At 39.4% G+C, this 13,767-nt stretch overlaps 1 protein-coding gene across 2 annotated transcripts; it reads left to right on the forward strand.

Moving 5' to 3' along the window:
- The first annotated feature begins 549 nt into the window (after nt 1-549).
- Nucleotides 550-11,680, forward strand: ttc14 (tetratricopeptide repeat domain 14). Of its 2 annotated transcripts, none has more exons than XM_027290333.1 (12): nt 550-1,178; nt 2,289-2,419; nt 3,137-3,336; nt 3,835-3,919; nt 4,045-4,174; nt 4,504-4,659; nt 5,692-5,763; nt 5,872-5,991; nt 6,498-6,620; nt 7,354-7,471; nt 9,694-9,800; nt 9,933-11,680. In XM_027290333.1, the coding sequence occupies exons 1-12, from the start codon at nt 1,045-1,047 to the stop codon at nt 10,900-10,902; spliced, it is 2,346 nt and encodes a 781-aa protein (XP_027146134.1). In that variant the 5' UTR covers nt 550-1,044; the 3' UTR covers nt 10,903-11,680. The 2 variants fall into 2 exon arrangements, with proteins under 2 accessions (XP_027146134.1, XP_027146135.1); XM_027290334.1 differs by having other exon boundaries at nt 2,292-2,419.
- The last annotated feature ends 2,087 nt before the right edge of the window (nt 11,681-13,767 follow it).

Below are 13,767 nucleotides of genomic sequence, written 5' to 3' on the forward strand. Positions count from 1 at the left end.
CACTGAAAATCAGAAATCAAATTCTGGTGCCCGTGAAAGCATAGTGTGCTACATCAGCTGCAACTCTTTTAAATTGAATTACTGTTTTGATACATAAACAAACAAGCAAAGAAATGGACTAACTTCAAATATATGAAACAAATAATATTGTACCCTTTTTAAATGGTGAACAGCTTTTTTTTTAACTTAGGTGTTTTTTTTTTTTTTGTTTTGTTTTTTTTACTTCATACACTTGGTACAATGCTCTGTTGTTTTTAAATGATGCTGATATGTCAGATATATGTGTAGGGTTACCTCATACCAATACTTATAAGCTAATCCAATAACACCAAACAACCAATCAAAAATATTTTTATTGTTGGGAGAATGGTGAAACAAAATGTAAATTAGCTTTTTTTTTCTTGTGAAATTTTCCTCTTCAGACCAGAAGACAATATAGCTTATTTAATTATTCGAAAATACATTATATGTTAAAAAATAAATTAATATATTTAGTGCAGAGACGTATAACTTAACAATTTATAAAACCTGCGTCCGCCTTAGTTCCTAGATGGACCTTGTTTCTCCCGACAGTTTCAGTGTAACACACCTTGCGCATGCTCACTCTTGCATGCGTGTTGTTGCTTCCCACGTTAAACTTTATGCAAAGAAAACAATAGTTGTGTTTTGTTGTAGGAAATAGAGCAGCTTCGCGTCTGTAGTGCTGTCGGAATATTGTGAGGTTTTATTTTAATAACGCAACGTGCTAGGATGTTAGCATGAGGAACAGGCGTTTGTTTTGCTAGCGAGCTAAACGACGACGGATGACGTTGTTGTCGATGTTAGCTCCATTAAACTGCTTCTCCCTAAATAAGTATATTATATATCGCAAATTGACACATAAATCTGAGTCCAGTGATTAAAAGCGATGTATCTGACGCCAAACGAGCGTTACGTTTGTTAATTCCCGCTAACAGCCGCATTGTTTAACCGGAGCCACCGGAGCTCGACGGTCAAGTTATTTTGGGCTTGAATGATGTGACCTCAGTCCTGAGGAGACAGACCATGGACAGAGAGTTGTTGAGGCAGTGTCTGGCTTATCACGGAGAGTCTCTGTTCAACAAACTCAAGTGTGAACAGACAGAAAACCCTGACTTCCAAGCCGTGGTGTCCGACCTGTGCAAGGCCACGTATGAAAGGTATGTGAACAAGTTGGGACTACAGGAGGTCAAAAAAAGTCCAGTTTGCATATGAGCTGATTTATCATTATTTCATATATATATATAAACCTACTTTACTATTTTTTTCATAATGTATTTCATGAATTTTGACCTCATTTAGAGCTGCATCTAACAGTTTCATGATTAATCAAGCATATTATTGTCCTTGATCAAATCAAAGTATAATCTGTCCGCCACTGTTGTAAAGTGCCTATCTTCATTTTCTTAAATCAAAGTTGATGTCTTCAAATGACATGTTTTTTTGTTTGTTTTCTGGCCAGAAGAAAAGTAGAACATCATATTTGACAAGACATGTAATGAATATTTGATATTTGCTTGAAAAATGAGCACTCCCCCAAATAGTTGCATATTAATTTTCTGTTTATTGACTAATTGACTAACTGATCGATTATTTCTGTAAGTGTCTCAGTCAATCTGACGTCCCTCTTCATTGGTTGTTGCAGACTGTGGGTGTTGAGTAAAGATGTTGTGAATTTTGGTCCATGACCAAAACAACTGTATCTCCAATAAACTCAGCTGTTTCTTTTGCATGATGTCATCTTCTGTCTCTCAGGTGTGCATTGCATTTCATTTTGCATGACTGTCATAAAAATCAGGGTTACACAGCTAGTTAGATGTTTTAACTTATACGATGTTTGTTCTTATATTATTATTATTATTTATTGCTGTTTTCCTGAGACTGGCAGGGTAAGGTAAAGTTCAGATTAATGTATAAATAGAGGGATTTCAGAACAGAATGAGGCCTAGGGACATACTGGCTACTCATTAGGTGATATGTTGAAGCAAGCTGTTTAAATGCATTATATGCAAATTGACTGTTAACAATTTACAGGGGTTGAGACAGCCCGTCTTTAGGAAAATGTATAAGAACCAACTGTCAGAGCTCCTCAGGGAGCCTTTTTCTCTGTAACCCCTTTAGTGTGTTGCACTGTGAAACGCTCCTCTTGTACAAGAACAATAAATTCAACTTAAACTTTGATGCTTTGAATCCGATCCTCCTTATTTAAGGGTTTTTCTTTAAAATTCCTGTAGCAATGACTGACTCCACTTATGTGTGTTTCCGTGCAGCAGGAGTGGTGGGCATGACAACCCTCTTGTAGAGCAGTTCATTGCCAGGAAGGCCGACATCCTGTTCTGTCCAGCATGGAAGACTGCCACACATCAAGAAGAGGAGCATGAAGAGGAGGAGGATGCTGCAGGTGTGTGTTGCTACATATCTCACACTCCATCCACACTAAGCGGTCAGATTTGTCTCTCTCCATTTGTAACAATGGCAAAACTGTTACATCACTTCTTTTTTTCCACTCTGCAAACAACCAAAAAAACTTTGCATCATAGCCGACATCTGGTAAGTTTTTAGCCATTATGCTGACCCCTTAGTTTGTAAAATCTTTATTCTTTCCCAACCTGCTCTCTATGATCACATATACTGTGTTTTTAGTACAGTTGAATTCACATGTAATCATACATATTGTTCTGTTTCTGTGTCACACAACAGAATAAATGCATAAAACCTATCTACATAGGAGGCGAGGCATGAGCAGCAGCTTTGGTGCGCCGTCTGTACACAGGATGCATTCAGGCACTGTATTGAGTGTAGGTCACTTGTATTCTGTCAGCTCTCAGCTCTCAAAAAGGGAGACAAAATACTTGACGTGAAAACATGGTTCAGTGGAACTGATAGGCTTCTGGTTTTAAAAGTTTTGGGACACATTTGCGTGTGGAAGAACACGACCCAAAACGTAACATTACAACAACGCAACTAGAAAATCATGGATAGGAAAGTGTGTGTTTTCAAATTAAAGTGGCTCAATGTGGCTCTGTTGTCAGTATGTACAGAGGCTGGCTAATATAGAGAAATTCATCTTTGTATTCATTCACATGTTTGATTCAGCTTTCTTCCTATCTTTCCACAGAGCCCTATGCCATCATGCCACCAGTGGAGTTATTCATGGAGGTGTCTTATGAGGAAAGAAGAGCCATGCTGTACAGAGACTTGGAGAGAGGAGACACTGTGGTGGGGAGGATCAACAACATTAGAGAATACGGCTTCTTTCTCACTCTGCTTTGCACGGCAGGAGGACTGAAGAGGGACATAGAAGACCTGGAGTTGTCAGTAAGTCAACAAGTGAAAGCAGTTGGATGTACTTGAGAATTGGTTGATTAATTGAAACTAATTAATCAACCACTGAGACTTGAAGGGAGATCAGTTGGCCAGCCATACGGGAAGATGATTTTTTTTTTTTTTTACCCTTTCAAGCTTTAAAGACAGCTGAAGAGTCAGGGAATTGCATGCGTGAAAGAGCCACATGCTGATTCGAACCCTGGGCTTCCGCAGCAAAGACTGAGCCTTCGCACATGGGGCGGCTGCTCTACCAACTGAGCTAAATACCGCCCCATTTCCTTCTTAAATAATCACTGTTGTTGGATCTAAGTTATGCAGATATGAAGAGTGGTTTATGTGGAAAGAGGATAAAGATGGCTTTGAAATAGTACATAAGATTGTTTGTTTGTAATGTTCTGGGTGGATAAATGGGAAATCTTTCCTCACTCTGTACTATCATTGTTCAATAAAGGCTAATGTAATTAGTTTTCTTTTCTTTTTTACCTTCAGGCTCTATGTCACATCAGAGAAATTCCCTCTACTGGCAGCCACGACGATCCACTGTCCTACTACCAGATTGGAGACTTCATCAGAGGTTAGTTGGCCTTTTCTTTAATTATTATTATTATTTTTTTTTTCCATCGTTTCTTCAGTGTTGAAACTTTATTACAATACAATGTTTGCCTGACTCCTAATGCTACTCTCTCTCCCGTTCTCTAGCTGCAGTGAAAGATATTGACCGCTACCAAGAGAAAATCACAGTTTCCCTCCTCAAGGCCTCTCTTTCTCCCAGCATGGAGCAAATCAAACTGGGTGTCGTTCCTCGGGAGGAACTGCCCATACACTACAGGTAGTACAAAACCTTACACTGAAGATTAACTTACAAACAAACAATGTGTAAAATTAGATATTTAATATGCCTGAAATTGTACACTAACGGAAACATAATATTGTCATGTCATGTCAGTCTTCTTCATTATTATATCAGCCGCATTTCCGACTAATGCTCATTTTCTTTGTGAGCTTCTGTGTCCCTTTGTGACCTGAGAAGATGAATAAAAAAAGTAAAGCTCTTTGTGGCATGAATCGCTATGACTTGAATCATTTGTGTATTTTGTTTTTCTTGTAGATCCAGTTAGTATTCAGTTTTAGCATGTGACTCCTCTTGTCCTCTCTTAGTCGTAGCGTTCGTGCATCTGCAGACTCCAGTGAGACGTATGAGTGTATACTGGGGAGTTGCCATGGTTACCACAACCCTTCTGTAGTGGACTACCTGCTGGAGAAGGTGGGAGTTAGTGACACCCACCCACCATCAATGATGAGAGGACTACAGAGGTAAACATGCCAACTGGCTGACCAGTTATTACCATATTTTGTTGTATTTTCAGCATCACACTAGTGATTTTTAGCCATTTCAGAGTGTTTTACTGGTTTACTGTTTTTGTTTCTCTGACTGACTTGTTTTGAAAATGAGAATCAAAGCAGTCACATTTGTCTCATTAGTGTTACTTCTCTTTAATTACTAACTGTCAAGGCATTCATCACAGCACAGTCCTTGTTAGAGTTATCTAAATGTTTTCAGTTGTCTGTCTCATGACTTGACTCTGAACTGCTCCACTGCATGACTAGATATAACCGAACTATTCTGTGTCTCTTAGATGCTATTGACACCTGGTTTGGGTGATTCAAACACAAGTAGACAGCCTAAACACATCATTCTACACACCTGTTCAGATTTCGTTGCTGCCCACGTCTCTTCCCACAGAAGGTCAAATGTAGGGGCTTTTCCAGGACAAAGTAATTGGCTTTCACTAAAACAACCACCATATCCTGCATTGATGACGTACTTTTCACTAAAACAACCACCATATCCTGCATTGATGACGTACTTTTCTGTTTCGTGCTGCTGTGGATGGATCAGGGCGCATCAGTGTTTACAAAATTATTATTAGTTATCGGATCACATTGGTGTGTCGGTGTTCATTTACACTGTCAACTTGTAAACCTAATCACCTAAGACACATTTCCTCTATGTTTCATTCAATTTTTAACAAATGTATACAAATTCTTTAATATAACACACACACACTTGTAGAGTATGCAACAGATAATGCAGAGCAGAGATCTATTAACAGGAGCATGTAGTGTAATCTTGCCCCAATCATCCGTCACCCCCACTGGCTCCATCTACAAGCTGGAATTCCATAAATGTGAACAGGGTCAGAATGTTTACATGTCAGGAGACTTTTCTTTCCAAGTAAGAAGAATTTGCCTTCTAGGAAGGCTGTGGCACTTCTTTTCAGTGTTGAGAGAGGGCTGCTTTGATGATCACTTCAAAGTTCTTAGCCGTGTCTCTTTTCTCCACAGCAAACTTTTCCAAGAGGAGGATTTTGCCTCTGTAATCAGGAAGAAACAGTCATCATCATGGGCCTTGAAGTGGTAATGTTAAGCAACTTAACATTTTCGCACAATCTTTGTTCCTCTGGCTTCTTCTGACATCTATATAAACCAGTTTTCCTTGTAACCTGTCTGTTTCTGTTCTCTTAGTGTCCGTGCAGGTGTGGACCACTTCAAACATGCTCGTCATGTGGAAGCCATGAATGAATACAACAAAGCCTTGGATATCGATACCAATAATGTAGAAGCACTGGTGGCACGAGGAGCTCTGTTAGTTGATTCATATACTACCTACTTTGATCTAATACTCCATAACTCTGCTTTTCTATCATTACATAAATGACCAGTATTTAACATGATGTATTGTTTACTCATACCAGCCATTAACAAAACATACTACTTTTATTTCAGTGCAACAAAAGTTGCACTGGCCTAGACACAGAGTTTGTGTCAGTTCATTTGGAAGGAAATATGTGGATGAGCATTTCCAGTAAAAAGCACATACCATTTTTTTCCCTTGAAACTTGATGACGCATTGTCATGATGAGATAACAGAAAAATGTCTCACACCTTTTTCGGCAGTGCTAGACTGACAGTCAGTGAACTAAATAAAGACCTCTATTTGTCAACAAATTTCATTTTTATTTATTTCAGCTCCTGAATGAATTACAGAGGAGATAAATCTAGAGTTAATAATCCTCATGTGTGCATCAGTAAGGAATGGATTGTGTGTGTTTTTGTTCTTACTGTGTGTTTCCTTCATTGGTTATTTACAGATATGCCAACAAAGGCAGCATTATGAAGGCCATAACAGACTTTGAGTTGGCCCTGGAGAACTGTCCAGATCACCGCAACGCCAAGAAGTATCTCTGCCAGACACTGGTAGAAAGAGGAAAACAGTAAGCAGTGCTACCTTTGCTTTGATAATTCAAAGGTGAAAGATCTGTGACTTCAGTCCTGCTACAGTTCATAAAAGGCCAAGTGCCACATGCATGTCATATAAAGTCATTGTTATGCTGCTCGACATGCTTACGTGTGAAGAAGAGGCGGCACCAGCAGTTGCAAAGCTCATGACACATCTGCTACCTCTCGATACATTTTGAGTCAGTACCTTCTTTCATAAACTTAATAGTGTACAATTATATCTATATTTAGAACACGGAGGAATCCCCAAAGGGTTTGGACATTCCCATACTCAGTCAACATTTAATTAAGTTTACAAAAGATCTAAGTAGTTGCACCTTCCACATTTGGCTGCTAACAATCTGACAGTGGGTGAGGCAGAGGCAAATTAAGCATAACTGCCTTTATGAAAAAACAATGACTTGTAAAGCTTACAGTAAACCACCTTCAACTTGCTGATGTAAAAACTCTCTTTTATTCTTTTTGTGGCAACAAATAACTAAATAACTCATTACTTGAATTGCAAGCTAGTTAAAACAAAAAATTAATGTTGGCATGTTACACCGAACACAGCAAAAGAATGACAGAAATGTTGTTTTGGAACAGATGAGTGAGCGGCATCTAGTCTGGTTTGTTCCATTGATCCAAACATCCGATAAGATGGCTTGTTCCCTCATTAAAATTTGTGACCTAAATTACTCATGAACTATTGTTTGTTTTTGTGTCTAGGCTTGAAGAACAGGAGAAACTAGTAACAGCTGAGGGATTGTACAGGAGAGCTCTGTCTCTCGATGATTTAAACCCCGAGGCACAGGAGGCCCTGCACAAGATAACAGACACCATACAGGTGAGCGGACCACAACACGCACACAACACAAGGGCTTCAGGAAAGTTGGCAGATGAGCACTGTGTGTATTTTAGGCTTATCTGCATCAGAAAAACAAAACAGGTGATGCACACCCAATACATTGGTAGTAAGTAACTGTTGTAATGTCAGATTAATTTGTCATAAAGACAAATGAGATGTCCCCTGGTGCTATGCTGTGTGATTCAGCCATTCTTTCAGAAGTGCCTCAAAGCACTTTGTTTAGGTTTTCAGTCACAACAGGCAGCAGTTTTCAGAGTGTACACTATCTGACCAAAACCAGATGACAGTCAAAGTTTGTGACTTGCTGGTGATTGTAGAGCAGTTAGCAGTGATTGAGACAAATGGTTCCCTCAGGAGTTATAAGAGTGCCCAGAATGTTAAGAAACAACATATCACAGCATCTTTCCGCTGATCGTATGTGGTGAAAAAATCATTTGTAGCAGTTTAAATTAATTTAATCTTACAATCAAGACTGACATTCAGCAGACTCACAACTTCAGTGTTTCATTAAGAAGATGACATTACAGTTCAAGTCTCTGCCTCATATCCTGGCATCACATGAGCATTTTTTAAACCTGACCAAACCTGTAAGTGTTTACACTGCAAGTTCGCATGGTCACAGGTGGATACAGGCAGTGAGGGTGTAGCAGCTGAATCAACAGGGGACGTTTGTTGTGCACTCATCAGAAGGAAGTTTGATCAGAAGAAAAGTTAAATTTCACACATGGGTGATTTGTCAAACTGGTCCTGTTTGCACTCGCTGATTATTAACCAATCATAGGGAAAAAGGTCTCAGTGTGAAACAGGTAGGATTGAACCTTCTGTATGTCTGCTAATGGTTTATGAGCTTTATATAAGTTAAGGATTTACAGTATATTCACACATCAGCTTTGTGTGTTTATGCACAGTATCTGACTGCTATAAACTGATTAGGGTTGTACATTTTCCTGAAAAATGTAAATCGATTTTATTTTATCAAAAGAAAAATTCTTGGTTTGTAAATGATTTGTTTTTGTGCAGACTATTTAAATTACAAGAGCTTCACTATGTAAACACCCTTTTGTTACAAGATACAGCCACCTTTTATAATATTAACCACACTATCATTTTTACTATTTTTAATATGGTGAGCAGGGTTAGCAGACCTTTTGACTTGACATTGTAGGAAAAGCATGGGTGTTAATAATTATAAACAGGGACTGCCAGTGATAAAGGAGTAGCTAGAGGTGGAAGTGAATTGGAGTGGCTAAGCTGCTACTAGCAGAGCTGAGGACAACTATGTTGTCTGTCATTACCACAGCAAAGCATGCAGATAGGTTGGTAATGTTAGGACATACAAATCCAGTTTGATCACTTGCAAATAACAGTGCAGATACTCTGCACTTTAACTGTATTCTGAATAAATTTGAAGGTGATGTAAAGCACACTCTGTTCACACACACACACACTCTAATCAAGTCTAATCAGGCAACTATGTGTAAAAGACCTGCATGAGTGTACATATATCGAGCACAGGTGTCCTCTTTAGTCAAAATGTTTCTGAATAGCATCCTCTTACACTGCGAATTTTGTGCATTAATCCATTCATGTTCCTGACACTGTGGTTTGTAATACTGATGAAGTGTTTTGATGTGTGTGTGTGTGTCTGCGACCCTGGGACTCTGCCCCTTGACCCTCCAACTGCCATGGTCTTGTCACCTGCCTTGCGGGGATGGAAAAAAACACACAAACAAACAAAAAAAAACTGCACAATGACAACGACTCCTCCACCGGACACCTGTTGTGCGCCGTGTCCCTGGTCCAAATCCGGTAACGTTGAAACCTTCTCTGTCTCATTGGGGAACAAATGCTGTTTGTTTTCTCTGCCTGTACCTCTGTCCATCCATCTGCTTCTATGCCAACTGCCGTACTCTCGGATCACACCACTTCTGTGGTAAATAAATTACTCGCTGTATGTTTCTCACTCTTTCATCTGTGATTCGTGATTGTGACGTTCGTCTGTGTCTTTTCAAATCTTTGTTTACCCTTTTCCTTCCGTACCTTTTTAATCCAACACAACAAACAAACACGAATTTCCATTTTTGGGGTCTCCGTTGCATGTATTGGGTCATGGCGTGTCTGTGTTTTGAATATGGCTCTGTGGACTTTTGCCTGCAAATGTCGTGTCTTGCCTTGCCTCGCCTCACCCGGCAACTGTAAAGAAATCAATACGCCTGCGAGAAGAAGCGCTGGCTAAGGAGCAGGTGAAAGCCACGAGCAGCCAGACCAGCGCTGAGAAATTGCGTAAGATCTTAAAAGAGGAGAAGAGGTGAGTAGTTAGCTCTGATCTTCTCAAGGTATGGCAGGTAAATATACTGCAAATAAAGGCACATAGACACATCTCATCACTTCATTGCACTTGTTTTATAAAAATAAAAGATTCAGTGAATGTCTTCTACAGGATGAAGAAAAAACGAAAGCGATCAACCTCTTCGTCATCATCCACTTCCTCTAGGAGGAACTCCCCTTCTTCTTCATCGTCTTCCTCCTCTCGCAGGAAGTCTAAAAAGAAGAAAAAGAAGAGGAGGAGGTCTGAGCGGGGTAGTAAGCGCCATAGCAGGATCTCCTCAAGGGAGAGCAGCAGGAGGAGTGAGGAGGGTAAAAGTGAGAAAGACAGGAAGGAGGAAGAGGAGGACGAGGTGGAGTGGTATCCTGCTCCTCCTAACACCTCTGCCACCTTTCTCAACCAGAAAGGAGGCCCGGTGTTTGGAGAGAGGGATGAGGAGGAGGTAGAGCAGAAGGATGCTGAAGAGAGGAGGATCAGTCAGCTGTATTCTTTGTCGGCAGCTTCAGATGACGAAGAGTCTGACTACTCACGCAGAGAAAGAAAGATAAAGGACATAGAGGAGGGCAAGAGAGGGAAAAACGAGGGACACAGTAGAGATAAGAGCAGGGAGAGATGGAAGGAGGATAACAGAAAAGACAGGAGAGACAGTGACTCCAAGAGGAGGAGTAGCTTAGACGAGAACAGAAAACGGAAAGTTTCCTGCTCATCGGCTGACTCTGAGTATTCACGGAAATCCAGCTTCAAATCCGAATATTTAGGGAACTCTCGTTCTGCGTCCAAACACTTGGACGGTAGGAAGAGGAACTCCTTCGATGGTGGTAGATATGAGAACAGAGGGCAGGAGGAGATTTGGGACGTAGAAGAGGCAAAAAGAGACAAGGACAGAAAGGGGAGAGTAGAGGAAGAGAGCAGCAGGTCAAAGGAAGGAAACGGTAAACAATCGGAAGGTGCTGGAAATCATAAGCAGAGTGGTCTGACGTCAGTGCCAGGGGGGAGGCCTAAAAAAGACCTCCCTTCGAACCTGCTGGATATCTTCAATCAGATTGCCCAATTTGAGAAGGAGAAAGGAGTCGGGCCAAAATAATATCTCAAAACCAAATGTCCAGAATGTGCCCAAAACTAGTGAAACAAGACTCTACCATGGATGTTTGTAACATGAATTCATTCATTCTGGACTGCATTAAGATAACACTGCTGAATGGCCAAACGCGTTGTTGTTGTCTGAATGTCTACAGTTGTTGTCAGTTGCCTTCAGTGTTAGAGAAAATGCTGGAGTGATTTTACTTTGGTATGTTCTTTATGGTAGATTTAAGGCCTGTGAGCAACTGATGTAACTGTTGGACTATAATAAATAAATAAATCGAACTGGTCTAAATGAATTAAAATGTTCATCTAAATCAGTTAATTCCCAAATAATGTGAGAACATGTTAGTAATGAATTTCAAGAGAACGTTTATCACTTTTCTTGAACTTGTGTAAATATGATGGTATGGTGATTACAGATATTACATGTAAGTCAATATTATTTCTTATATATGTTAATTCTTTCATTTTTATTACATTATTGAGCACAGCTGACGTCACATCAGTTGCTACAGGTTTTAATCTCTTTGTTTTGTGTTCGTCTTAGGTCGAGACTGTTTTCTGTTAAAGGAGATATTGCCTTATGTTTACTGCCTTGTGCCATTTTGTGCATTCTTTTTGTGGCTTGTTAAATCTTTTCCTCAGCAACCTGACTGTTAGTACTGCGGTACTTTTTCAAGCTTTACACAATACAGATGTTGCAGTTGCAGTATTCCAACACATTCTCTCCTGTAAATAAATCAAACTGAATCAATAAAGCATTTAAAATGTCAGACCTAGGTGCGAGTTCTTGTGATTTTGTGACATTTTTTAATTTTTTAATTCTTGCTCTACTGTCGTATACAAATGTGTTACCCATCTACTTGATGCTAATAGGGTATAAATATTTAGAAGCAAATGAACAGGAATCAAGCATCCTTGTCGTTAATTCCATCTAAGATGATTCAAAGCAAAATGTTAACATTTCATTGCCTCTTTCAGGCAATGAATGCATTTTTTTATTTGAATTCAACACTACATTATTTAGAACCGTCATTTTAAAAATGATCTACAGATTTGAGAAATGATTCTATTATACCATATGAATACCTTCTTTACATACCATTAAAAAGGTTTTTATAAAGCTTATTGTCACCATACAGTTAAAATATTTACACACTTCCATGCATCTAATACACGGTGTATAATGTTTTTAAATGACTCATACCAGCATTGACTGAATAATTATAGTCCTCTTAACTGATACTAGTGCTGAGTACAGTAAGCTGCAGTTAAAAATTGAGTCCAAAACAGATGTAATCAGCATGTAATATCAAAAGCCAAATGGACATTATAGTTACAAAGTTTGAACTTGATGGTTGCAAATAGCTTACTTTTTCAAGGTCAGTCCAAAAAACTCAAACTTGTTGACTTGAAACATTCAGCTGTGGGGTTGTTTTAAGTGACTTCCACAGCATCAGCTACATACCTGCCAGAAAGAAATACCACTGTATTTTTGCAGAGGCATGCTGCCCCTTCTGGCATAGTAATATGTATGGAAGAGGATTCATTTTCCAGCAGGATATTGATCCTGAACATGCCTGGAAGCTACTGCATACCAGGCCTGTTTGATGTTCAAGGAAGAGCAAGCACTGCTGGCTTGTACAGTTTTCCTTGCACAGTAACTAGACCTAAACGTTACTGGACAAGTCCAAAAGTGAAACACAACAGACAGCCATGCATGTAGTTTTGGTTTTATTTATACTTGTTGGCAATATTCATCTGTGATTTTTGTTTCTACCTAAAAAAACAATGCTGGGGAATTGAATTTTGTTTGTGGTGCTCACACTATGATTACTAACTCCTTTAATATGTAATATGTTCCATTATTTTGAGCACCTTTTGGAAAAGCTCCAAATATGTGACAGCCTTGAGAGGAGATTGTTGAGAAGTGATTTGGGTGAACTGACCCTGTATGTAGAGCTGGAATAATGTTAAAGCTATGATGAAGGTAAGCTGTAGAGGCCAAATAGTAAGAAATACTCACCTTCTGTGAATAATAACTGACTTTCCATCTTATTTTTTTAGATTCTGTTTAACTTTTTGTGTTATTCTATAGATGCCTAAACGCATCTGGTTGTCTCTCATCCTTTAACTTTGCAAATGAAACCCAAAGTGGAATTATGACTTAATGGTGCGTTAAGCTACTTGGTGTCACACATTTGATTAAATAACTGGACACACACACATACAGACACACTAGAGGCTGAGCGACCAGCCGTGCGTCACCCCATCCCAAAGTAGCTTACTTCAGGCTTAGCTGCCAACCTTTCGCTTTCCTCTTCCATCATTACTGCTTCCATCATGAGTGTTGCAGTGGAGAGACTGCATGTCTCGGTCTATCTTGTTAGGGCAGATTAACTACTAATATACAGGCAGTAAAGAAGCCTCTTCATCTCATACTGTACACACAGACTCCTGATCCTGTCCTTTCTGTCTCAGACTCCTAACATCTTAATCTTCATAAATACTTACTTCGGCAGGCCCTGCAGTCGTTGTGCTGGTCTCACTGAGCGCTCACTCTGTGGGTCATCATTAGTCCTGTAAAGAGGCACTGCGGGAGTTTTTGGTCCTGAGCAAAACGCATCACTGAGCACATGGATTATCCTGGTGCCATTATGCATCCTAAAAATTACTGGTATATGGATTGCAGTCAGATTTTGCTCCACACTTTCAATTATAGTTGTCAAACACTGGATACAGCAAAATTAAAGACATATATGCAGTAATATTGAATTCATCCAGATATTTTTGACATTAAAGGCATTTACTTAGACCTTGTTTGATAAAATGTGTCATACACTTAGTGTTGATAAAAGAACCAAAT

Source organism: Larimichthys crocea, chromosome XVII (genome assembly GCF_000972845.2).
Source record: "Larimichthys crocea isolate SSNF chromosome XVII, L_crocea_2.0, whole genome shotgun sequence".
NCBI lineage: Eukaryota > Metazoa > Chordata > Actinopteri > Sciaenidae > Larimichthys > Larimichthys crocea.

Excerpts from the sequence above, each read along its gene's own strand:
- ttc14 (XM_027290333.1), top strand. The coding sequence starts at position 1,045 with ATGGACAGAGAGTTGTTGAGGCAGTGTCTGGCTTATCACGGAGAGTCT. Across the intron at positions 2,420-3,136 it reads AGAGGAGGAGGATGCTGCAG|AGCCCTATGCCATCATGCCA; the intron begins GTGTGTGTTGCT and ends ATCTTTCCACAG. Across the intron at positions 4,175-4,503 it reads GAACTGCCCATACACTACAG|TCGTAGCGTTCGTGCATCTG; the intron begins GTAGTACAAAAC and ends GTCCTCTCTTAG.